At 34.2% G+C, this 27,359-nt stretch overlaps 3 protein-coding genes across 3 annotated transcripts; 2 read left to right on the forward strand and 1 right to left on the reverse strand.

Moving 5' to 3' along the window:
- The first annotated feature begins 3,094 nt into the window (after window positions 1-3,094).
- On the forward strand, window positions 3,095-6,844 carry LOC120328804 (growth hormone secretagogue receptor type 1-like). The gene is made up of 9 exons (XM_039395345.2): window positions 3,095-3,243; window positions 3,469-3,606; window positions 4,248-4,377; window positions 4,815-4,943; window positions 5,026-5,153; window positions 5,292-5,422; window positions 5,496-5,594; window positions 6,191-6,332; window positions 6,426-6,844. Exons 1-9 carry the CDS (start codon window positions 3,128-3,130, stop codon window positions 6,538-6,540), a joined length of 1,128 nt encoding a protein of 375 aa, XP_039251279.2. The 5' UTR covers window positions 3,095-3,127; the 3' UTR covers window positions 6,541-6,844.
- A 2,603-nt stretch (window positions 6,845-9,447) lies between these two features.
- LOC120328669 (alpha-1A adrenergic receptor-like) lies at window positions 9,448-18,054 on the forward strand. The gene is made up of 9 exons (XM_039395198.2): window positions 9,448-9,668; window positions 10,429-10,566; window positions 11,100-11,229; window positions 11,339-11,467; window positions 13,318-13,445; window positions 13,884-14,014; window positions 14,781-14,879; window positions 15,652-15,793; window positions 16,184-18,054. The coding sequence occupies exons 1-9, from the start codon at window positions 9,514-9,516 to the stop codon at window positions 16,329-16,331; spliced, it is 1,200 nt and encodes a 399-aa protein (XP_039251132.2). The 5' UTR covers window positions 9,448-9,513; the 3' UTR covers window positions 16,332-18,054.
- Window positions 18,055-18,662: 608 nt separating this feature from the next.
- LOC120327836 (cytosolic 5'-nucleotidase 1A-like) lies at window positions 18,663-21,937 on the reverse strand. The gene has a single exon (XM_039394196.2). The coding sequence runs from the start codon at window positions 21,705-21,707 to the stop codon at window positions 20,628-20,630; it is 1,080 nt and encodes a 359-aa protein (XP_039250130.2). The 5' UTR covers window positions 21,708-21,937; the 3' UTR covers window positions 18,663-20,627.
- Window positions 21,938-27,359: the final 5,422 nt, after the last annotated feature.

Below are 27,359 nucleotides of genomic sequence, written 5' to 3' on the forward strand. Positions count from 1 at the left end.
TATATGAACGCAAGGCACGGACTTCGTTACAGTCCAACCACGATTAAATAATACGTGTCTCTCAGTGATTATGGAAGATTACGGAAGGGAGCCCAGAGAGAAAATTATAGCTTCATTTAAGCAACTTTCATGTTCATCTAATAATATTACAAAGTGATTGGTCTATAGTGCGTATCGATTAGCATTGGAAGCATTATCAAATTGTCAATAAAATTAAAAGATATATAATTTTAAATTCCAATTCTTTTTATAATATTGTTGCATACTTAATGTAGGAAATTGCCTGACTGATACAGAATTAGTTTTGCATCTTATAACGCCCATAAAAAGGGACGAATGAAGTAAAAATGCAACTCCTCAAAAAGTTAATTACCCTGCCACAGAAAAATCTGTAACGGATTTGATCAAAATAAACAGAATTTCTGTGGTTGTTGTTTAATTAATGGTTTCTTATAGAACTGAAAAAACATTCCTGCGAGCATTCATTCCTAATGCCACCATATTGTTTTCGGGGCGTGTATTGCTCTCATTTTCGTACCAACCGCTTGGAAATCACGGTTCATGGCATATTACTGGTTCCATGCGGTTTTGAATTCAATAATTAGGAAACAAAGAAATAAATATTTATTTTATTTTATATATATGATGCATAGCCTTGTTTGCCCTTACTGTAGTGAAAATAGGTTTAAAAAATAATTTTAATTACAAATCCGGGTGTCACTATGAAAGTGTGTACCGCTGGATTTTTAAAATAGCAAACGTGGTGCCACTGCATAAGCAGGGGTCTAAATATGATCCAAATTAGTATAGGCTTATTTCTCTACTGTCACAAGACAAGTTGCCAAAATGTATGAGAATAATTTATATATATATATAATCCAATCTCTTTTTTTGAAAAAAAAAACAGGTGTTCAAGTCAGTCCCAGTTTGGTGTTAGAAATAATCATTCTACTGAACAAGAGAGCGGTGCTCAAATATATGGACACAAAGACTAAAACGATTTGCAGTATCCGGTATCGTCAAAAAACTTCCGATTTTAGCGAAAGAGGTCAAAAATAGCTATAAATAATTTATATAAAGATCCAAGAGAACATAATTCAAAGTGAAAAATTAATTTTGCAGATCGCACAGAAACCTCTGGAATAAGCAAAAATAATATCTTTTTAGCGAATAGTTGATAAGATAATTGTCATACAGTAGAATACGGAAGAAAGTACCTAGAACAACAACACAATAACAAAACGATCCATAGGTCGATTTCGTGTCCAACTAGCAATGCCTAGGCTCATGGAAATTTTTTCGGACTTTGCTAAAGCAATCGACACATTTCAATCTTACTTGATAAATTTTTGACAGCCACTGATATCTTGAAAAATTTCTCCACAGACTTACTTTGCTGCCGAAGTTATCCAAGGTATACAAGCGCGCATGGTTCATTTGGTGAGAGAATTATTGTTAACAAGCCAGCAAAAAAGTCAGTTTTCAGTAAATCGTTTCAAGAATAGAGTAAAATGGTGTTGGAAAAGGCACAAGAATTGGTGTGTCATTGCAAATGCCGGAAAATTGCAATAAAAGAATGTTGGAATTTTTTTTTTCTGGGGAGTTTGGGGGGCATGTATCCTCAGGAACCCCTCTGCTCCCAAATTAATTCAGAAGGACAATATTAACAACAAGACAAACAAGAACAACAACGTAATAACAAAACATCGTGTCCAATAAGTCGTTCGTTCTTTAGTTCAGGGCTTTTGCAATAAAATCTAATTTAGATGATCTGGTGAATGAGCGTTTTTGGTGATGAAGTTTTTCAACATCAATGAACATTAGTTTTCTAGATCATAAACAGTTCAAATGACACTTTCTATACGCTGAAATGTGCCTGTAAGCACTTTACAATAGCTAATTGTTGAACTTCTGTTTGCATATTATGTTATTCTCTTCATGTGCATAACAGCTAAAAAGAAATCTTAGTAAAATGCGATTTTTTTGTTATGACTTGACAAGATGCATATTGCCTTATACGTCGATTTCCTTGTTGGGGAAATACTTTTAAAATAAGTATTGAAAACTTATTAATAGTGAAAAAAGGGAAAGTGTTTTTGAGATCTCAAGATCGAGGAAACATTCATTGCTTGTGCACATTTAATTAATTAAAGAGTAAATAAACGCAGTAGTTTCAACTACCAATTACTTTTGAATGACATGGGTTCAATTGCTCATGTATTATTATATATCACTAATTAACAATGTTAAACAGGTTTTCTGTTTCATTGGGTTGGGTTTTAAACCAGCGGGTTTATTAAATATATATTTATTGGCAATTTAGTAACTTGTCCCATAGAATATGTCAAAATACACTCAATCGATTGCTCGGTAAAACTAATCGAGGGTGGGTAAGTACTGATAATTCCATAGTGCGCCATAATTATAGTTATTTATTTTTCGGCATTACTAACATTTTTTGTACATTAATCAACTCATTAATCGCCAGTTTGCTAATGTAAGAGTAAAAGTAAACTTGTTATTTATCCTATATGGAATCGGTAATAGTCTAAATGATCAGCTATAAGACTAAATAAGTACGACAAATCTTCCTATTATTACTGATGAACCAATAATTATATATTGAAAATATTCATTTCTATATTGGTTTGCAAATTAGCATTTATATATGCATCAAATCAATCTTGTTAGTTTATCGATTATCACTTAACTACATTGTTGAAAAATATATAAACTTAAATTTCGTTTCAAAATACCAAATACAGTCAATCTTGAATTGTCTTGATGTTGCTTGAGGTATTCAACAATAAGTGAGATTACTGATCTTTTTTGCAGTTTTTCATCAACGTCTACATAAGCGAAATGCCGTCCGAACAAAATTTTACGATACTCGCAGCGGCGTGCTATTTATTTATTTTATTGTCGAAAGTGACGAATAAATTAATTTGACAAGGTGCCATTCATATGGTACGATGTCTCAAGTTTTATTAAACTTAAGTTTACCATTGTGACAATTAAATAAGCATTCAGAATATTTGTCCATACTGGAATAGGTTGATTTACGATACGATACTCCAAGTCTATTCACTGCTATTAAACAAACTAAAGTTATTGCATTTTACAGTGAATGGGCACGTTTAATCCATTTTGTCAACCCCTATATATTGTGGATATTAGAATGGAAAACAGCTCGATGTCATTAATTAATTATTCATCAACTGTTGAAACAACAACGTTGGAAAGGTATAGTAGTTATATATTTTACATATACTTATTTCCTTATATAGTACTGACATGAAATTACTCCATTAGCACAAGACAAACGTCCTCTGTGATTTATTGACTTGCAAATCAATTTGGATATTGATGATCATGTTTATTTAGATGTGTCGTTTGAAAAATCCTCTAAATTTCAAAATTTATTCGTCCCGTTACTTTATAATTTCAAAGACAGCCTTTATTTTTCAGAGATGTATGGAAAATGGGTAACTTCTCTTGGTCAGATGCAGTTATTTGTTCTGTATTCGTGGGAATCATGACGGTATTTGGAATAGTGTCAAATCTGACGACAATCGCAGTGATTGTGAAAACATCGAAGTTGAAATCGTAAGAAAAGAATTATATGCTTTAAAATAGTTTTCGCAACCTATTCAGTTAGGTGCTGGGTGAGGTGACCGTACATTTGAACCCATGTACATTTGAACCCATGCGTATATCCACGGGTTCAATCTATATGCGGGTGCTAAAACCCATGGGTTAGGGTTAGTATGGGTTTAACTATCCGTGAAACAAAAAAAATTCCATAGGTGCAATAGCATACAGGTGCAATTGTCATGGGTTCAAATGTACGTGGGTTCAAATGTAATGGAACCGCTGGGTGAAGTTTGGCGGCTTATGATAGTTTATTAGAAGTAGCCGGTGAATCGCATATTCGATCAAGACGAGGTACTATGTGCAATATATCTTCATTATCTTGCATTACCATAAACATGTTTACTGAATGGACTCGAATTTGACACTGAACTCGACTACTTCATTTGCCTATCAGCATCAATTTCAAAGTTCAAACTACCCCTCTTTCTGACTTAAATATTTTTGTATGCTAGCTTTTTTTTTAGCAAAAACCAACACAGAATAATAATGATGATCTGGATATCAATTTACTGGAATAGGCATTCTTGTTTAGATTTACAATTTCAATTTTCACCTAAAATCTCGCTTTATATTATATTTTATGTTTACTCCAGATTGCCATTCAACGCATTAATAGCCAGCTTGTGCGTCTCTGACATCATCGCATCCTGCAACAGTCCTCTCATGCTTTATTGGAAGACATTTGGATATTACAGATACCAGTTGCCAGAATTCTTTTGCAAGGTCTTAGTTTAAATTTAATAAAATTTCTCTGGTGCGTGGATCTTTGAGTCATACATATATATGTCAAAATTTATCTAAATTGTACTTAAAAAAGTACTCCTGAAATGAATAGTTTTTGTGATGTTTTGTATTGATAAGTGTTACAAGCCTCGGTCATCCCACCGATCTGGTCGCATCCCGTGTAATATTACTCCTATAAGACTCCTATAAGACTCCTATATTTTCTTAGATATCGCGTTTATCTTCGAAGTACCTGTTTTTTACAATCGAGGATCAATCAATACAATATATCCATATGCGCTAAAATTATCATGGTAATTATGATATGACAATCATTTCAAGTCAATCGGGCATATTGTATAATACTACTTTCGTTAATTTTTTGCGATCTGGACCTAAAGTCACACGTATTGTGTTATGAGCGAAGTTGTTTTTAGGTTACTTTACCAATAAACAGTTGGACAAATACTTCTACAATTCAACATATTCTGGCCTTCATGCTAATTCGACTCGGTGCCATCAGTTATCCCCATCGTTTAAAAGAATTCACCCTTCGAAGAGCAAAGGTTTGTTTCTATAGTTTTGTTGTGTTATTGTATTTCAGTATATGGGTTAATAAATAATCTGATAAAAAACTTTTTACTTCAGATTCTGATTACTGTAATATGGATTGTAACTTTTATCGGAAATAGTTGCTTCCCGATGTGGTTCTTAAGAGTACATGGCGCAGACGAGAAGAGTTTCACTGGTACAGCGTGCGCTACTGATAAGGCTAAGTAAGTTACAATTTCCAATATAAATTTCCAGAGTGATTTTTCAAAACTTCATTTTATTGAAATAAGTTTTCGGGAAGTGTATGAATATTAAATATCAAGATACTATGGTTTATCTAATGTGTCCATTATTTTTTGAAGATGGCCAATCGTAAGAAAAGTTTCCTACGTGAGACAGACTTTTTTCTTGTATATTCCAATGATTCTCATCGTCACATCTACGCTCCTTCTCATTAGACTGTTGATAATTCGTCGAAACAAGAAACAACAAGGTAAAAAAGGCGTAGAAACAGATACCAGGTAGTACAACAGAGTCCCAACAATTTTTTTTTTCATATATTTCAGAAAAAAATGACAATTCCGACGTCAACAAAGAAAATGCTGCATTGATTCAACTGTCGTTCATCGTAGCTTCGTTCTTAATTGGATATTTACCGGATTTTGGTATATATTTTTTATTCGCCATTCATTGTTTTTAGTCACTGATCTTGCCCGTGTTGTAACTATATGATTGCTTTCCAAAGTGAAATTTCTTTTATTGATATTCGACATAGAAACAATTTAACAATATAAATAATGAGCTATCATATGAAAATCAAATATTGCAACCAAATGAACTATCAAATTGCAATTACTAATTAAATACAAATAAACACATAAATTCGATTTTGACATTAATAAGAATCTATTTTCATCGCCAGCAATAAGGCACATTGAAGATACATTGCTGATCGAAATAAACTGGGTATCAAAATTAAATTGTCACATGTACGTTTAAGAAAGGATCTACCGGGATGGACTGGTAATAGGACGAGAGGCCACCGAGGCTTTTCTCTCCCCCGGGATAAATATGTGAATCCTATCCTATCTTTTTACCTATAGTTGTGGCTACTCTTTGGTGGTATCAGATACGTTGGTATTCATTTGTGTTTTAACTGTGACTAGCTTGTGTATAGTGACAAAGCAGTATATCATTCATACATTTCCGCCAGCTTGTATGTATCTTGCAATGTGTTATGACAGCTGATCTACTTTTGCAGGATTCAGAATTACGTTAATGATCACAAATAGCATGGGTATTGAATTCCGAGGAAGAGGTCCTTGGTTATTCAGTATGTTATCTCATCTTGTTCAGAGAGTCACAGAATGTCTGAATCCAATATTTTACAATCTAGGATCTAGGTAAGTTTATTTTTTAGTATCACTCATTTTTTATTCAATAAAGCAAGATGTGATAACTGCTTTCTAATATTCTTTGTTCCCAATTATATTCAGTCATCTGAGAGAAGCTACCAAACAATTTCTCGGCTTCGGGGAGGAAGTGAACGCTTCATCGATTAAATTGAGTGAAATGCAGAAAAATAACCAACATACCAATGTAAGTGTATAATCAGATGGAAACAGAAATTTCATGTTGGACAGAGGGAAGACTGAAACTGAATTGCACAAATGTAATTTTTCATTATTATATACTTATCAGAAACATTATATATTGTTATATTTGATATTTGATTTTTAAGTTTTATTTTTATTTGCCTAAATTATGTATTGCTATGATTTGAATTGAGATATTGAAGACTGGTAAAGATTTACAGTTGGTAAGACATTGTATATTGTTATATTTGACTTTTGGTTAAAGTTTTATTGCTATTTGATATTTATAATTTATTACAACACTGCATAAATTATGTATCGTTATGATATAAATTGAGATATTGAAGATTAGTGAAGATTTACAGTTGGTAACCAGAATTATTTAAAGAAATATTTTTATATGAAAGCTTCCATGAATTGATGAGAGTTGCGACTTTCATGAAAAAGTGTTCGGCATGTTTAAGTAATGTATATATAATCTTGTATTCGTAATTGTTGACTAGTTATTGGGCTAACTTTACCGGTTTTTATTATATATGCGATTGTTTTATCGTATTTTCTGCGTAGTTCAGGGATGGCTGTGTGCAGGATATAGCTGGATTATTCATTATCACTGAGTAGTTCGCGCAACGATTAACTGGTGGCAGTTATCTCATCTGGATAACCGGATAACATCATTATTTCTATTCTTATCTGGTGGTCTGTTAAATTAGCATGATACGTCAAAGGCACAATGACATAACATGCAGTGTGTATATGCTACCTTGGTAATGCCAAATGATGGAAGTTATATTGCATTTTCGTCATAACATTACCTGCCTCAGTTACAAAATTTTCAACTGATACAAGAGCACAATAAAAAAATATATAAACGCAAGGCACGGACTTCGTTACAATCCAACCGCGATTAAATACATGTCTCTCGGTGATTATGGGAGATTACGGAAGAGAGCCCAGAGTGAAAATTATAGCTTCATTTAGGCAACTTTCATGTCCATCTAATGATATTACAAAGTGATTAGTCTATAGTGCGTATCGATTAGCATTGGAAGCATTATCAATTTGTCAATAATATTGAAAGAGATATAATTTTAAATTCCAATTCCTTTTATAATATTGTTGCATATCTAATGTAGGAAATTGCCTGACTGATACAGAATTAGTTTTGCATCTTATAACGCCCATAAAAAGGGACGAATGAAGTAAAAATGCAACTCCTCAAAAAGTTAATTACCCTGCCACAGAAAAATCTGTAACGGATTTGATCAAAATAAACAGAATTTCTGTGGTTGTTTAATTAATGGTTTCTTATAGAACTGAAAAAACATTCCTGCGAGCATTCATTCCTAATGCCACCATATTGTTTTCGGGGCGTGTATTGCTCTCATTTTCGTACCAACCGCTTGAAAATCACGCTTCGTGGCATATTACTGGTTCCATGCGGTTTTGAATTCAATAATTAGGAAACAAAGAAATAAATATTTATTTTATTTTATATATATGATGCATAGCCTTGTTTGACCTTACTGTAATGAAAACATGTTTAAAAAATAATTTTAATTGCAAATCCGTGTATAAATATTATAAGATTAAATTGTTTAAATTAAATTTCCAATAAAAATGAAGTTAGATTTACCTAGTTTTCTTAAATATATTATGTTTATAATATTTCTATGTAACGGAAACAAAAACTCGCGTTAGCGCTCCAGTTTCTGGAAATATTCAATGATCATACAGCCTGAGGCGACTGACACGGATACTTATCCGATAATCTGCATCCGCAAAGGGGATAATTATCATCAGAGCAGATAATTTTTGGCGACGAAAAAAGTTATTTCTAGACTTTCTATGTCTTTATTGCTTGAAATTAGACAATATATCGTGACTTATATGAGTTATTGAAATTTAATTACAAATGTTCGTGCAAAAGTACATATTCGCTTTCTAATGACACACTTAATTTCTGGAAAGTCAAAATCTTGAGAAAATGAGACGTATTTGTTCAGCTCGGCGCACCAAGTATGTATAGAAAAATACCTTAAAAACAAGTACTCTATATAGAAATTAATGTGAAGTATAGCTGAGAGTATTCCCGAATTGAATAATATAATTCACGTTGATGTAATTCTAATCAAAAATGTTTAGAACTAATTATTTTATATGAAAAATTTCAAAAAGTTCACAAAGTTGAGGCAACCATCATGTTATGAAAATTACTAATTTATTTTTCATTTTTAATCAAAAATCTTTCGTACTAGGATACTAAAGCTCATGACGCTTCCTATAGTTGAAGATTATACCAAATGTACGTAAAATCGAATCGGGCAAAAGTTGTTATTTTCTTCAAAACTGTTTACTGATGATTTTCATTATTCTCAAGCTTCCTAAGGTTTTAACATGATATAGCGCGGGAGAGCGTTAAAATTTGAAAGTGATTACACTTTTCCTGAAACCAAAAAACCATAATTGGCAACTTTTAGATATGTAATTTAACCAATTTAAAGTGAATTATATAACTGACAATTAATCGGTCATTTCCATAAAATTAGGTTGTGTTAAAATGATATCAAATGTAAGAACCTTTTTTTGTATCTTTTAGCGAAATTATACTATCTCGTTTCATTAGTTTCACAAACAGTTTTACTTTTCTGCGGGGAAAAATAGAAACGTAGCATCAAGGAACTTTACAAATTATTATAAAGAAGAAATGGAATTAGCTTTTGTTGATCTGGCAGGTTAATTCAATATTATAGCCATAGATTGAAAAAGAGAAGAATATATTTCCTGAATGACACTCGTGTAGATATCTAGTTAAAATACACCAGAACTGTCGCAGGCCATTAAAATTACATTTTTCAAGTCTCAAAATATTTGTAAAAAAACCTATTTATTAAAACTTTTGAATTGTGTATTGTAGGTTCCTCCATATATCAGAAAAACTTTAAATTCATTATCTTTAATCGCGAATGCTGTTTGTGATTATTCTATAATGGCTGATCTTGTACTGGAAGTGCAAAAACACGGAAATGTGACAGAATCTTTAACAAGTATTGATGCAGATACAGCAATCAATGCTTCAACTGCTGTTCTCAACAATATGACGTCATATTACACGACTACAATATCATCAACAGCAACAAGAAAGTACGTATTTATAAGCATCAGAAAATAACTAATTAAACACCGAGCATTTGCTCTTCACAAAAAATGGCTTCACTCATATATATACAGGGGTTGTAGATAGAAAAGCAGAAAATTTGAAAGTCAGATGAGATCACGAATAAAATGCATATATATAGGTAGAACTGCAACGATATCCCACAAGTTAACCTTAAAAACGCTGCACGAGCTTGGATTTCTAGATGAAGACACTTTTCTGAAGTGCACGGGCTACATTTTGAGCATCTATGAGTTGAATATAACATATGCCTTTAAAAACCTAATAAAAGTCTCAGAAGCTGTACTTATTATAATCCAAAACATATCATTGATTTTTAAATAAATATAAAAATCTTGTAAAAACTTTACGATATGTTTCGGATCAGGATAGGCACTATTGTTGCTAAAGTTTGTTGAGATTGCATACCGAGGAGAAACGGTATTTTTTATAGTTAGTAGTAGTAGTTTTATACATATTACGACGACATGTTTTAACTGAGCCTTGTGTTCTCATTTCTTCTCAAACATATTTCATGGATAAACAGAATAGAAACTATGTCTACTTTTACCCTCATTGATGAATATAGATACTCAGACACAAAATCGTATTTTCGATTAATATGATGAATATTTTTATTGGTAAAATAAATAATGATATCATAGCTTCGGTTGCATTAAGCTTGCCATCATTGTTATTGGTAATATTACAATATTCAATGAAATTGAAATAATTTTTTTTCTACAGTGAAGCATGGGAAAGAGGACTCTTCAATTTGGCTGAAGCGGTTTCATTTTCTGTTGCTATTGGTGTCATGGTCATATTTGGACTTGTTGCGAATCTGCTCACAATTGCTGCCATTGTCAAATCGAGAAAACTAAGATCGTAAGAATGTTTTATATCGCCCATGGGCGTGCTTTAAATGTATTAAAATGTTTTCCTATTATTCGTTGCATGCACGTAATATGAAATAAGATTAAAAATTTAAATCTAAATTATGGGAAATTACCTTATAAAGTCTTATTTATACTTCGAATTCTAAAGAAAGCTGAGTTGTTGTAAGTTAGATTTTAGAATAAAAAAAATACTTTGATGTAAAATTACAAACATTGAAATGATAGCGACTAAAATTTTCATTATTTTATGAACAGGAAACGCGAAAATTTGGAATACCAGTTAGTATACTCAAACTATTATTTCGATACAGCCCGTTAAACTGAAATCTTAAAATGTTATTCTATTGGTAAACTAATCGATAAAAGATTTGACAGACCTAATGAACTGACATTCCACTGGTGGAATGCATGACGCAAGATGCTGAAGTATAAACAAAAATATATATAGGCAATGTGAAGCCATATATTAAAGCTTTCTGATATTAAGTATCATATACTAGAACTATTTTTATCTATTTTAAGGTCGCCTTTTAATGTGATGATCATTAGCTTGTGCGTCTCTGATCTAATTTCAACAGCAAACAGTCCTTTTGTTCTGTATTGGAAAACATGGGGTGTATTTGAGTTTAATCTCCCTCTTTGCTTTTGCAAGGTAAATACTATTTTTAAATTGAAGAACATTTTCCGCTAAGTTTCTTTATATCATATAAAATTCACGATAAGTGTTCTATCTTTGTCTAACACATGGCATTATTTTATAGTCTACCTTGTCGATAGATATATGGACAAACGCCGTAACTATTCAACATATTCTGGTATTTATATCTATACGATTACTTGCTGTTAAATATCCTCGACGCATGAAAGACTTCACTCTTCGTAAATCGAAGGTTAGCATGTTGGTTGATTAATATTAAATATATGTTCTTTGAATTATTGAGATATTTTGGCGGATAATCATATGCCATCGATCTCCACAATCACTCAGCTCAGTGGTCAAAGTTTACATGTATGGCCAGAAAACCTTAATATTAGTGATGTCTATGGTGGCCCATCGTTGTCACGTGTAAAAGTTAAAAAAAAAATGAAAAAATAAAATGAAAAAGCGAAAATTAAAAAATAGTTGTGAAAAAACATAAAAATAATTGAAAAAAAAGAAATAAAAAAAAAATTTTAATTAAAAAAAAAATTGAAAAAATTTGCTTCTGCTTGGGACCAACGTTGTCAGGCATAATCCTACACGCACAAATGTGTTTCCTGGGTTTCTAACTCACTACTGATTTTCATGAGCAATATCCAATAAATTCAACATGAAAAATGTTTTACAAATTCTCCATGCTACAAGTTCAACCACAAGCAATATATTTATAATAAGGATAAGAGAATATAGAATTGGATACGAAAATTCGTTTTTACGTGTAGAAGGTAATTTAATTGGAAAATGCTGCTTAACTGCTCAGACACTCGTGCGATGCCGGTACGGTATCGTCCGACCGTACCGGTACCCATGCAATCACTCGTGAAAGAATGGGAGATGATGAGTGATTGTATGGCTACCGGTACGGTCAGACGCAAAGCGACTATAACCGACTACCGGTATTTGGTAAGACGGTACGGTACCGGCATCGCGAGTGTCCAGTCAACTGAGTAGTTAAGCAGCATTCTCCAATTAAATTACCTTATACACGTAAAAACAAATTTTCCGAATTTTCGTATTCTTGTTGAACTTGTAGCATGGAGAATTTATAGAACATTTTCATATTGAATATTGCTCAAGAAAATCAGTAGTGAGTTTGAAACCCAGGGAACATTTGTGCGCGTAGGATTATGCCTGACAACGTTGGTCCCAAGCAGAAGCAAATTTTCTGAAAATAAAAACGCGTGACAACGATGGGCCACGAGGCGGACCATCGTTGTCAACCTTTTTATTTTCTTTTTATTCAATTTTTTTTTTTTAATTTTTTTTTTTTTTTTTTTTCGTTTTTATTTATTTATTTTTTTTTAATTTCAATTTTTTTTTTTATTTTTTTTTTAATTATTTTCATGTTTTTTTACAAAAAAATTTTTATTATCGGTTTTTCATTTTATTTTTATTTTCAATTTTACGCGTGACAACGATGGGCCACCATAGATGTCTCTTTCATCTGCTACTATTTATAAAATGTGTTTACTGAACCCAAGAAATTTAAAAGCAATATAGTGTTCCATATCCTATTTGAATACACTCCATAAAAATTAATATATATATCATCGTTTTATTATAATTATATTATTGTGGCTCGATTAGGATAATATGGGATTTTCATATCTATCCCCGGGGAGTGGAAAACCGATAAGGCTTAATCATATGGCGAACCACGGCCTCTCGTACGGTTACCATTCCATGTCGGGTATGGGATTAGTAAGTTGTTCGTTTTAGTAGTCATGGACTTGATGGTGGAGGAAGCCGTGACAACCAGCGGTCACGTGAACCACCTTATGACGGCGAGGAGTCCAGTAATCCTCTCGCACATAACTATCCCGCATGGGACTCGAACCTGCGAACCCACGCAGTGTAATCAGAGGTGCGGTGGCGAGCGTATTCCAAAAGCTTAGCACGGTGAGCCACACCGCCGCGCGCAGCAAGATCGCAAATGAGTGTGAAAATTTGCTATTTATAATGAAAGTACTATAATTAAATTCGTTATGCGTCATTAGAAAATCATATGATTTTCATTCTAATCATGCGTTTTCTTTATAGATCGCGATATTTGTGATATGGGTAGAAGCGGGAGTAGTAAATCTTGGTGCCATGGCGTGGAGTTTGCACAAATACCCATCAGGATCACTTAGTCCAACAGGAAAATCTTGCAGTGTTTACGGGCCAAAGTGTGTATTAGACTAATTTTTCAGTAATCGTCTGCACGCCAGATGCGTTTGTCGTGTAATAGTAGGGAGACAAACAGGAAAAAATAATATTTTTTACAAAATGTACAAAAACTTTTATTTGTATATATAACAGATTTATAAAAATCACGGAAAAGCGTATATATATTGCGATGTACAACTCCTCTTCTTGGTATGGTGTAGTGTAGAACACAAAATAATTCCATAATTGGTGCATATCTGATGATGGTTTTTAAAATATGAACCATATATACCTGTATATATATAACAAGCACCAATCAAGTTATTTACTAGAACCGTAATTTAAATGTTTAAATTCGCTTTTGGTAATATTGTATGAAATTAGTAGTCTGTAACTCTGTATTAGTATATATATATATAGTTCATGTGTAATTGCAGATTCCTAAATATTCTTTTCAGGAGTCCAACATTGCGAATGTTTACTTATATTACATGGCCTTTATATTTTTACCTCCCTACTTTGATCATTGTGATATTGACGTTCGTTCTGGTGCGAATACTCATCAAAAGGCGATCTCTTAAACAACAAGGTAAGATTTGTGCACTGACTGTTATGGCAAATATTTAGAAAATTTAATTTAACCGGTAGGTATATTTTTAATTGTGAATATGCAGTTCTATGTGAATAAGTTAACTTATCGTTATCACAGAAAGGAAGATGCAAATTATTAGACAAATTGGGAAAAGAGACATGAGTAAAAGAGTATTCCTGACAATATAGCAAAAATGTAGAATTGAATAACGTTAATTTAAAAGATGAAGGTTGAAAATCGTAAATTTACCGGTAACGTGGTTCCGTCATACTTTATAAATTCTAATTTGATAATCATATACCAGATTCTTTAGTTTCAAACACATGTGTATTTTTACGATAACTTTTGGAAGAATCTTCATAAAACTGAATACTTGATTCTCCTATGAAACAAAATCTATCTATAAAGTATCAAAAATAGTTGGATTTGTGTAGTTCAAATCCATTCATACTTGAATATATTCGAATTTTACTAATCCGAACTCAAAATTCAACTGACGTGTCAGACGTTTGGTGTCAATTTCAGCTAAATGTATAAATGATATCCAAGTTATAGAAAAGTTAGTCATATCCTTTTAAAACTATCTGCGACTCGCAAATAGATCTAGCCTATTTTCAAAAATATCCGGTACTCCCCCGTATTCCTTGAGTTTTGTGTGATATATGAGACTATATGTATGAATCGAAACAACATCAAAACGCACTAAGCTTAAAAGTTTCAGTGATAAAAACACAAAACAAAATCACTATTTTTTTTATTACAGCCAAGAAAATTGATGCAAGCATAAGGAAAGAAACTGGCGCACTTGTTCAACTATCCTTTATTGTTGCTTCTTTCTTGATTGGATATTTACCGGACTTTGGTACGTTTTGAATCAATTGCTTTATTTTAAATTGTGGTGGTCGAGTGCATACGACCAATTCTCAGACAAAGAAGCCCCATAGGAATTGGAAAAACTAGAGTCAACATTTTAGTTTAATAAAACTTTAGTATAATATTCAATCACTCATTACCTATTTCGAAATAAAAAACAGCACTGATCGGAGTTATGAAATGTACAAGTCGTTTCAAATCGATTTTAGTGTTTTCTTTCATTTTAATATATTTAATGGAAGGCATCATTTTTGTGCGGTTAATAAATATGAACCCTCTAGGTAGCATATTATCGGGGATAACATTGTGCTTATAAATATAACAACACTTTCCCAACTCAAATTTACTTTCCCGAGTAGTCCAAAAATACCAATAAAATTTATTTGAGCGCCTGAGATGGCGTCAATGTTTTGTTTTGAGCCAAGGTTGTTAGACAACGAACCCCGCATTAAAAAAAAATCTTGTAGTATTTAAAAGACATTGTTGTCAAAATTTCGTTTTTCTTAAAATATGCCTTTAACATTTTTTTCTGTCACGGAGGAGGGGATAATGAGTAGCCACTTTCATTGGGCTCTGTACAAACTTGAAAGATAAATTCTTCTGTAAAAAGGCTGATAAATATTAACCTGTTCAATTAACTGAAGACATGGCAGGCTCATCAATTTCGAGATCTATCTGCAGATGGATATGTGAATGTGCAGCATGGTAACAACGTGACTAATAATAATAAATATATATACATAATATATATGCTTTTGCAGGTTACAGGCTAACTATGGTAATAACGAGTCTACTTGGAATTAAATTTTATGGAAGAGGACCATGGTTATTTAGTATCACGTCTCATGTCTTCGTTAGAATATCGGAATGCTTGAATCCTATATTCTACAATCTCGGATCCAGGTATGAAAATTACACTATTTTCCTATAGAATTATGTATATACCAGCAGGAAACAACTTAGTTCTGTGTTTAGTGCCTAACCCTACAAAGGCATTGTAGATTAGTCATTTGGGTTTGGAGTCGTATTCGTGAGCATAATACAAACTCACAGTTCAAATGCCTGTTCAATTACGCAAGTATAGAATGACGTGGTAATCTGTGATAAGCCTAAAACAGCAGCCATTTCAAATCAAGTAAACATAGTAACGTTTAGCCTCAAATAGAGGGACGCTTTGAAATAGTCTGCTTCGAGGGTGACAAGGAGCAGCAAACCCCAGACCAACTGTAGGCTATATATATATATATATAACTGGAAATTCATACAGAACATTTTTTTTATTATTAATAACAGTCAGATGAGGAAGGCTACGAAAGATCTTCTTGGAATAGAAGATAATAAGCGTTCAACATCTACTCCGATAGAAACGAAATCGAAGAAGAAAGAGAATATCGAAACATCTATCCCAATATCATCAAGTAAAGATAAAACTCGCCTATAGAGGTGCTGTAAATAACGATATCTCGTCCCATGATTCCTTACAAATTGCACATTTTATACTGTTATACAACGTTCTCATGCGATTGACCGAGGTAAGCGATTGTTCCAGTCCAGTAAACTTTTCATAACTCATGCCTCTGATTCTGAAGCTAATATGAGAACAGAATATTGGTTGTTTTGCCTCGTATACAGATAAATTAAGGAAAACGATCCTTTGATTCTACGACAATACTCAATTATTGGACACGAAATGCACATGTATATGGAATGTTTTGCCAAATTTCTGTTGTTGTTGAAGTTTGTCTTGTAGTTATTTGGAAAAATCGCTTTTTGCTGCAACACACGGAACAATCGATTTTAAATTTTCAGTAGTTAAAAACGGGAGAAGTCGCTCGAAAACTACATTTTATTTCTCATTTAACGCTCATTCGACCGATTCTGTATTGCTAGTCTGCTGATCCTTTCAGCGAACTCAGTGATTCTTGACTTCAACGCGTCGGTACCGGTACCGATGTGCACCCTTTGTGTTTTATAAATTTGAGCGTTGCTCACTTATTTCTCTTATATTATTATATTTTAAACAGCGTCTCAGGTTTTCTTTGTCTACACAGTTTCCTAATCAAATGCTTCTATTGCATATTGTGCCCAAATAAACGTACACTTATTCACATCCATGATAGCAATGGCATTTTGGAGTGTCAAAAAATGCGGTGTGTACGGTGACTTACCACCTCTCTTACCAAGTAGTGATAGAGGTTGGTACAGTAAACTTCTTTAGCGCAATCTTGTAAGAATTGAAAATTATGGTGAGATAATCGAATTTTTTCGAGGTTTTCCGGTCCCGGGAGCAAACATTTGAATTTACCTGTAAATAGGGGACTAACATAAAATCTTATTGAAATAATAATTGTCGTGACATCCTGCGATTTTTTAAATGTTTCAGAGTTCGAATATTGGCAATTTTGTAAAAATAGAAATGTTTGTCAAAATAATCGAATTATTTCGAACTTTTCCGTTCCCTGGGACAAAAATATGATTTCACCATTGAACAGACAACCAACATTTCGATCTATTTTGGGTTCGAATATTGGCAATTTTGTGACCATTTTGACAAGATAATGGAATTATTTGGAAGTTTTCCGTCTCGGGGACAAAAATTTGAATTTAACTGTAAATAGAGAATTACTATATATTATATATATATATATAATTTATCGCAATAAAACAATTCTCGAGACATCCTGCGATTTTTCGAGTAATAGTGCGGCGCCCCATTTAGAAGCCACTGTACAAGCGTGAGGATCACACTCGTCATCGAATCTCTGATTACCCCACATGGGCTAGCAGGTTCGAATCCCGCGAGGGGGTTTCTGGAATCCTAGCCGCCTTAGGGTGGTTCATGTAGCCGCTGGTCGGTGACGGCTTCCTCCAACATCAAGTCCATGTATCTGAAACCGATAACTGACTAATAACCGTGTTTCCCCGAAAATAAGACCTAGCCAACAGCGCAAATTTTTTTTTGATCTAGTGACCTAGTCGATAGCAAGAGATCTCTTATACACGTTTTAAATGATTAATCTAAAACGTGTGAGAGAGGAAAACGTTTTTATAAGTAAATGGATATCGGTTTTCGTATTTTTTATAATTTATTTGAAAATCTCGTAATTCTCTACTTCGTATTTTTGTTTTTGGAGAATAAAAATAAAAGACATCCCTAAAAACAGGCCCTGGTGTCATTTTTCGAATAAAAATTGAAGTAATACCCAGTTTTATTCTCTGGGAAACACAGTAATCACATACCCACTCGGACGAGAGGCCGTAGTTCCCTCAATGATTTAATCGCCATATCGACTTGATAGGCCCCTGGGATAGGTATGTATATCGTATTCAACGGTGAAATCGTATTTTTTCCAGCGGGGATAATAAAAAAAAATAATTTGATCATCTCGTAAACAAGGGCAATTTCTACGAACTTGCAACCATTCGTATTGCAATGAGTCCGAAACTCACAGAATGTCACAATTAGATGTCATGTTAGTCCTCTATTGTAAAAATATAACTTAAAAATTCTGATCTTTATTTTACGTAATTTGACCTGATTTGATGCAATTCTGATAAATACGACACGATTCTCATCACAGTGTGGTACTACATCAATCAGAATGCCTTTATACATATTTCCACCGTGTCCAAGAACCTCTTTGGAAGGTTGGATCAATCTGCGCCACCTTGATGTAACTAATCCTGTTTGTTTTCTGTAATAGGCCATGGGCCCATTGCTAATATATATTATCCGATTTTATATCCTTTGACTAAAATAGTTGAAAATATATATCCTTGACTATATATCATTTATTATCAAATGGCTTTTCTACAAACTGAGTCACATTTCTGGCATAAACATTAAAGCAACAGCATTACTATACACTATTAAAGCTTACTGTGAATAAGGTAAGCAGAGTTTCAAAGAATAAATCATGTAGAAAGTCATCATCTGAAGTGGCTTATCAATATCCATTTATATGAGACAGTGCAACAACAAAAAGCATGGAAAATAAAACATCAGAGGTGTAGTACAGGGTCAGCATGTCAGATCTAGTAGGCAATGCAGAGAACCAGGAAATGCCGTTTAAAAAACAAAAAAACCCACTTCAGTCAGGTAGTACAAAATAGGATAGGAAATAATGAAAATTCAGAAACATAATACCATTACATGATATTTCGCTATATATCAGTGCTGGCTTCTTGTCTAGAGCCCAAAACCAAGAATTCAGATACATTGAAAGAAAATATGGCTATTTGCTGCCATGTAACGCAACACAAAATAACAGGAATGATAAAGCTATATTTGAGATAAATTGGCAATACATCTGAACATCAACAAAACAGGCTTAATTTAGTCAAAAATGAATAATTTTCAAGTGCTATATACCAAAACAATTAATTGCCCTAAAAAGTATGCATAATCAATGGCCAAATTTAACAATCAGCAGTATATAATGATTGTCAATATTACAGCTTTTCTGTCACATTCTGACCTATCGTGTAACAAAATTAATAGTGTATATAGCAGTGGTTACAACCGAAGCCCATGGCCCTTCAATGGGGCCACAGAACATTAGCTAGCCCCAAATCTAATTTCACTTTATACTTAAGAAAAATCCTCATTTCATGCTTGATAAGGTTATTTCACAGGGTGTTTTGACTTTGTTAAGCATGACTTATTTGAACATACTGGGATTTGGAATCCACCAATAAAAATAACACCATAAATACCACTGGAATGATAAACAGGAAACCATCATTGCTGAGAACCTCCGAATGGGGGGAACATCAGTGCCAAAAGCCTCAGGAAGAGGGGCCACGAGCCAAAAAGAGTTGGGAACCATGGGTATGGTGGATTATTAGTAATATAGTAGTAACCCTTGACTAGGGTTACCATATTTTTCTAACTTCAAAGCGGGACGATACAAATGATCCGAATAATGAAATAGTCTGCCGTTTTCAAGCATTGAGATTTACATATTCGCCCAAGCATGCTTTTCTGTAGATAACGCCTTCAAAAAGACGTTGTTCAATGTTCAACAGGACCAATTAGAATCGATTTGACATGTGATACGTTTGCTAACAATTTTAGCGGGAAACAACGAAACAAACAAAATAACACATTCACCTTCTGTAAGTAGGCTAGCGTTGCGCTACCCAGCAACAACAGTAATGAAAGCATGTTCGTTTATTATGCTGGATGGCTAAACGCCAAAGCCGGACCTGAGTTGGCTGATTTATCGGGACAAGATGCTAAAAAGCGGGACCGTCCTGCCTGAAGCGGGACGTATGGTAAGTCTACCTTTGACATAACATGGAATGCTTTGTAAAATGGCCAATTTTTTAAAAACAATTATACTGAAGTTTTGTTATATTGCAAACATTCAGGAGGTAATTACTCATTGTTTTATCGATTGTGTGTTGCAAATACTTTCAACAAGAACAGACTTACTGTAGTGCAAGGAATTGGGTAAATAATAATTTTACAATGATTTGATTAAATAAAAAAATGCAATATATATTTATTAGTTCATAAAACATCTATAATGATTAGTATAAAATCAAGAAAAAATAGCTAATACATAATGCTAATGATATACAAATATCAGCTAAAAGCTAAAACTTTAATGCATAAGATATACAGCAAATTAGGATAAGAAACTACATGTTATTGACATATTGGCAGTGGGATTATGGCAATTTGATTCTATAAATCAAACCTACCAATCTCATTTGAATGGAATCCAGCCGATTACCCTTTCTTAGAGGAATGATGTTTTTGTGCAATTCCATATGGGACATGAGCTGAAGGAACACCATGTTTTTGTCCACTTTCAACATTCTTAATTTGATCATCAAAAAATATGTGAGGTTGTATTTTTTGTAAAATTGGTCCTTTTGGCGCACCCGCTAAAAACAGGGCTTCGTCAATGTCAAGTCCCCAACCACGAAGAGTTTTCAAAGCTCGTATTCCAGAACTTGCACCGCTTCGTGCAGTCACAAGATAAGTCCTGATAGGGCAATCTTCAATCAAACCTTTATCATGGAACTTTTTTTTCATTTTACCAAGTGTCATTGCAAATTGGTGAAGGGGTCCGACATCAAGAGGTTTATCTGCCATTTCGAACTCGTGCTCGAAAAACTTATTTAACCCTTGAGTCTTCGCAAGAATTTCAGCCTCATCTGAAAAAAGAACTGCATCTCCATCAAAAGCTACTCGGAGCTGTTTGCTGGACGAGTCAACATGACTGACTGGTGAGACAACAGCTGAAGCGATTCCATCACTTAAAGCTTCAATAACACTGCAGGAGTCAACAGATAGATATAAATCAGTATCATAAGCTTTCAAATACCCAATAACACTGTTTCCAGCAGTGAGGCAAATTCTTTCTACCGTCAGGTCATGGTAGTTTATTGAATTTATCAATGCAACACCTATTTGAGCATGATTGTTACTCATGAGAACAATATCGAATAAATGTTTTTCATTTAAATCCATTTCCAACAACCTCTCATTCACGGAGTTCAAAGCTCTAACAAATGGAAATGCCGCCCCAGGTTTGAGTGGTTCATCTTCGTGTTTCAAAACATGATCAAGATATGGCTTTAGTCCTTCTTCCGCATAAATTTGCCGTTCTTTAGTCATGTCAAAGAGAGCACGTGAAGAAACGCAAACAATTATAGCATCCTCAGGTTTTGGAATGGGCCATTTCTGAATTTTCTTTGTTTCTGGAGACTCGCTGGAATCAGGTGTCTTGGCTACTTTTGTCAGCTTTACTTTTTCTGCAGATTTTGTTGCAGATCCTAACATTGTTGGGTTTTTTAATTTCATATGGACTCAATGTTTTCTATTTTCTGGTAATCAAAAACAAATTTTCCAAATTTACTGTCATACCGGTAGCCTACCGATACCGGTATAGCAGCGTCTTCATAGTCCTGTAGTCTAAATACATATTAGTTATTACCCTCTCCACAAGTCAGCAAGTGGAAATCATTAATGCATCAGAGTGATCTGACACTAGAATAATCTTAACCCACTGACCTAGGGCTTTAACCTAAAAAAAATTTAAATACTCGATAACGCACTATTAATGCAGGAATGGGCCATGACTCAAGCAGTTAATTCATAATTGCATTCTACAGTTCTAGCTTCATAGCTTAGAATAAGTCAGTCATAGGCCTACCGGTACGGTACATTGTTGAGAAGGGATCTCATGTAGTTTCGTACCTAGCATACTTCTAGTGGGCGTAGCATAACAATTTTTTCACGTGGCAATCCTAACCCCCACCTGCCCACCTGACCACACCATCCAAAAATTACGTCACTACGACGTCCGAGTGACGTAATAGAGCCCTTCAAACTATGCGAACTGTCATCCAACGCGCGCAGACGAGAACTCGAAATCGAACAGCCATTTCTCTCGTTTTCTCGTCGCAACGATCCCGATAGGAGAGAGATCGCTGACGTTAGTCAGTTCTTTATCGTCGGCGCCGATGCCATTTCGGGCGATCGTACGAGAATTTGGCAAGCTCTATGACGTGATTGTGACGTCGTAGTGACGTAATTTTGGAATGGCGTAGTCAGGTGAGGGTTAGGATTGGCATGTCAAAAAATTGTTATGCTACGCCTATTAGAAGTACGTTACGTACGAAACTACACGAGACCCATTAAGAAGACCGTGTTTCACAGCAGATATGCTGAATATGTGCAATTAAAATAATTTCGACATTTCTAAAATTGATATTTATGTGGGAACAATGAGAAATAAGGCGGTGGTTGTATATTCAATATCATGGTTTGGTGCATGTATAATCAGATTGTAGGCCCTGACTCGTACCGTAACTTTTCAAAACACCCAAGCATACAAAACTCGCTATAGTAAAGTTAGGGAGAATCTTCCCGGGGTCAAGGGTCGGGGAAAAGTCCATACTTGTGTTAATGTGTTACGATCCCGGGGAATTCTGAGCCCGGGATCTCGGAATTTATTATATGATTAATACATGAACTCATAAACACGAACATATCACGTTAGTTGTACTGTCGTTACATCATCAAAATGTGTAAACGAGCTAGCGATCAGAGACCGACGACTTATCGATCTAGTGGCGTGTATCTATCGCTCTGACTCAATAGCGATACCGCGTGTTCCACCACTAATTAATTAACATGAGATCTATGCTCAAATATATGGACACGTCACAAGATGTCGCTATTTTTCATTCTGACACATAAAAAACGAATCTCTTGAAGTCCACAGAAATTTTTGAAATAAGTAAAAGTAATAGCCTTCTGGAAAAAAAATTAATCTTCATCCACTGAAATTTCGAAGCAATTCGTCTAGTATTCGAAGAGAAAAGCGATTTTATCATGACGAAGGAGAAGAATAACAAGAACAACAACATAATATTGAAACGATCGTTATGTACACTGACGTGTCCAATAACTCGCTAATTATACGACATAATTCATCCAAAATCAATAGGCTTCTGGTCCCAATGATGATGAATGCACATGCAAAATTTGGAGATGATTCAACCTCGCTTTCGTGAGATATCGCGTGCATCTAACAGACAGACAGACAAAAAGTCAGACAAACAGACAGACAGACACATACCTATGGACATACTTACCGATCTAAAGATCGATAAGTAACAATGTGCACGTTTTCCAATGATTTGAAAATTACTATGAGTCGGAATTGAACCAAGGTTTGTCCAAACCTCACTGTCCCGTTTTTTTTTTGTTTCATATAAATGGTAAGCCCATACAAATGTCCATAAAACGCATTACACATGTTGCACAAACCCCTTACATACATAAATTCATAGCCTACAAGAATCCCTCTACAGATAGACACCGATAGTTGTGGACTGTCTTCGATTTCAAACGCAACGTTATTTTGGAAAAAAGCCTCGTATTATGATCAAGATATCGATAAGTTTGGATGCATTGTGAGTCGTAATAAAATTGCTGACTTGGCGATAAATATATCTCACAGATTGTTCGGTACTGAAGAATCCAATGGAGAAACACTTAAAAATGCTGAATATTTGATCCAAAAAAATAGCAGCCTCGACGATAACACTCAAATGACATTGGCACAAGAACTTCATGCTTCCGTTGCACGGGATGAAAACGAATAGGGACAAAGGTGTCCTTTTTATGGAGGTTGAATGGTGGTGGTTGGGAACAATAATAAAACCAACCTCAGTTGAGGCTGAGAGTGCATTTTCGGCTCTTGGATTTTTTACCAGCCATATGTGAAATTGTGATGACACTCTCGATGCTCTCATTGTTTTTGCGTCAGTTTTATAAGAAATAAACATGACGGCTTATTACCGCGTTTCCCCGAAAATAAGACTGGGGGGTGGGGCTCATATTAAGAGCATTTTTAAAAATTCAGGCTAGGTCTTAGTTTCGGGGAAACACGGTATATTTTTGTATGTTTCCTAATCCTATTAATCCCGGGATTAGATGTTGAAAATTCCGAGCCCGGGATTTCAGATCTAATACCGAAATAAAAACCCTAGTCCATACGCGCAGGTGCAGTTAAAATAAAGTACAAGCAGATGGTAGGTAAGTTTATTCCGATTAACCGTTACAACAAAATGAAGAAACAATACAGGGCAAAACAAGCAAATAGACCTATACAAAAAACAAGGACAGTGGCAAAAATCAATAAGATTTGAGGCGTGCTGATACACGTGCACACAAAACAGTAAACATACTCGGCATGGAGTAGAAATCAGATGAGAACCCGGGGTTCGTGGTTCACATGATCAAGCGCTGGCTTTCTCTCTCTCCAGAGATGAATATGTAAATTATGATCCTCCTAACAAGATTGATGATTCGGAGCCACGTAAAAAATATAGAGTAGGATTGGTAACATAACAGACAAAAATATGCATTGCGACAAAATAGCAACATGCCACATAGCGACAACTAGATATGTATATAAAGCCATATGATGATGTGCATACTCAGCCAATGTCATATGCAGCCAATCAGATATACATATACGACCATTCAAGTATAATGTACGCATATAACGCCATATGTATGTACAGTCAACCCAAATATAGGCATAAAGACATTTCAGTAATTTACATACAGATAGGCCTACTTCAACTTTCATCGAGAGAAATTTTATGTTTATAGATTCAGCTTTTTAGGTCTACATCCACCTCATATTTCGCCGGGAAAAATTTGATGCAGGGTTCATTTCATGTTTTCTTTTAGTAACTTTCAACAATCTTTCGACGGACGAAATTTCATTCACTTCTTCAACTACTCCTCATTCCGTCTGCAAGTCTTAAGTGATTTCAACCACCCCATTCGGTCGAGAGTATTTCACTCACTTTTTCCTTTTCAGGTTCAGCCTTTTAGTGACTTCAATACCCACCTCCCTTTTAAACGAATATCATCCACTTTTTCTTTTTAAGCTCAGCCTTTTAGTGACTTCAAATACCTCTCTTTCCGTCGGTCAAAATTTCATCAACTTCGTCGTTTTATTATATAATCAACCACCCACCTTCCTTCGGTAGAGATTTCATTCACTTCCTTTTCGGGTACAGTCTTATAGTGACTTCAGCCACCCCATTTTCCACCGGAAAAATTCCATCCACTTTCTTATGGTTTTACTTGTTTTAGTTTTGACATATTTATTACGAAAAATAAAATATTAAAGTCATTTTAAACAAAACAGGCAAAAAAAAACGTGATACTAAACAACTGCTCTAAAACAATTCAAACAAATATTACGACCTCCAAGCGCAATACACATTACACACCCAAGTAATCCAAATTTTCATGTACTTGCCTTTATACGAGAACGTTACTTTTGTTTTGTTCTGAATGCGGGAAAACTAATTATTAGTAATACCATAGATCCGTAAAAAGCACATCAATAAACCTGTGATATGACAAAGTAGCAGCGACGCACTCAAGCAAGGTCAATTGTCTCAAAACAAGCGGGGGGTTGCGAAACTGATACGATGGAAATGGCGGTATTAGACACGTATTGGGGCGAAGCTAATACGATGGGAATGGAGGTATTAGACACGTATTGGGCCTATATTTAGACTTACCATAATTTCTTGGGCATAATCCGGGACAAACTCAAAACTATGAATGAAATAGCTGGACAAAAGGCCGAAGGCCTGAGCTTGGCAAATTTTATTCCATATTTATTTATATTTATAAGCTTTAATATTGCATAATAAAGTATTCTACTTAGATTGAATAAAAATTTTTATTACTTTATTTAAAGGAAAATACATGTTAATTTAAGCAACACCAAGTCACAAATCAGACATTTATATGAAAGAAAGTACAAACACTGAGAACAAAGAAATAACACCAATTCACAAATCAAACATTTATACGGGGATGCATTCAGAAACCATTGGCTTTTGTGTTTGACCTTTTGTATTTTTCACTTGAATGAACTTTCCGCAGAAATTGTTTATTATTTCTTATTTTTGTGAAAAATTCGCAACAGCTCAAGCCAATATTGAGTATGCAAATCAATAAACCCGCTACTGTTGACTTCTTCATCGTATTCTTTTCATCTGTCCAAATAGTCTTCATCCTATAAAAAGCTCTTTCAGCAAAAGCCGAAGTGCCTGGTAGATAAAATATATATTTCATTACTTTTCTAAGATTAGCCACAGATATATTTTGATTTTTAAAATGACGGAAAACCTTGACCCATTTTTCTTCACAATGTTTTTCTTTCCATTCAGCTCAGCAGATCTGGAGCAACTTGATACAACTCTGCTACAGTTAAAACATAGATATTTCGCTTCTAATAATTACTAATTAACAGCAACTGCTGAACTCTCTCTAAATTACTACCTGTTCGGAACTATTTTTTGCAGTATACCCTAATCAAAGTAGCCTTTCTAAACCACTTTAATTAGTGCTTATATGTAAAAAGAATCTATTCACCGTACTGTTAGCCTACTAAATTACTCTACAGAATTTCAAGTTCTAGATTACTTCCAGCAAATATGAATCAAACAAAACCAAATGAAAGTTATTATGCCTTCTCCAACTCCAAGCATACCTGAAATGGATTCTAATGCAGCAATTGCTGTAGTTACATTGAAGTCAATAGAATAATGACGCAAACGTTACTCATTATTCCCTAACTAGAGGATATTTCAAGCTATGCGCGATATTTTACTCAACATAATAAGCTAAAATAAATTAAGATATTAAAATAAGCCTTGAGTTAAAGTAAAGTTATGCCTCTTGGGACAAAATTATTTCATAATTTCGCGTCACGTCGGAGTAAATTTTGAAAATTTCATTGAAGTAAAATTCCGGGACATTTCGCTAACCGGGACGTGACACCGGGACAGACGTTTAAACCGGGGCTGTCCCGGCCAAACCGGGACGTATGGTAGGTCTACCTATAGATCGTTTCAATATTATGTTGTTAGAATTCTTTGTCATGTTCTTGTTGTTATGAAAATTTCT

The sequence above is a fragment of the Styela clava genome, chromosome 7 (genome assembly GCF_964204865.1).
Source record: "Styela clava chromosome 7, kaStyClav1.hap1.2, whole genome shotgun sequence".
Lineage (NCBI taxonomy): Eukaryota > Metazoa > Chordata > Ascidiacea > Stolidobranchia > Styelidae > Styela > Styela clava.

Bases quoted from the DNA above. Each gene is read 5' to 3' on its own strand.
- LOC120328804 (XM_039395345.2), top strand. From the start codon at position 3,128: ATGGGCACGTTTAATCCATTTTGTCAACCCCTATATATTGTGGATATT. The intron at 3,607-4,247 runs GTAAGAAAAGAA...TGTTTACTCCAG, and splicing joins AAAACATCGAAGTTGAAATC to ATTGCCATTCAACGCATTAA. The intron at 4,944-5,025 runs GTTTGTTTCTAT...TTTTTACTTCAG, and splicing joins TCACCCTTCGAAGAGCAAAG to ATTCTGATTACTGTAATATG.
- LOC120328669 (XM_039395198.2), top strand. From the start codon at position 9,514: ATGGCTGATCTTGTACTGGAAGTGCAAAAACACGGAAATGTGACAGAA. The intron at 13,446-13,883 runs GTGTGTATTAGA...TATTCTTTTCAG, and splicing joins TGCAGTGTTTACGGGCCAAA to GAGTCCAACATTGCGAATGT. The intron at 14,015-14,780 runs GTAAGATTTGTG...TTTTTATTACAG, and splicing joins GCGATCTCTTAAACAACAAG to CCAAGAAAATTGATGCAAGC.
- LOC120327836 (XM_039394196.2), bottom strand. From the start codon at position 21,707: ATGAAATTAAAAAACCCAACAATGTTAGGATCTGCAACAAAATCTGCA.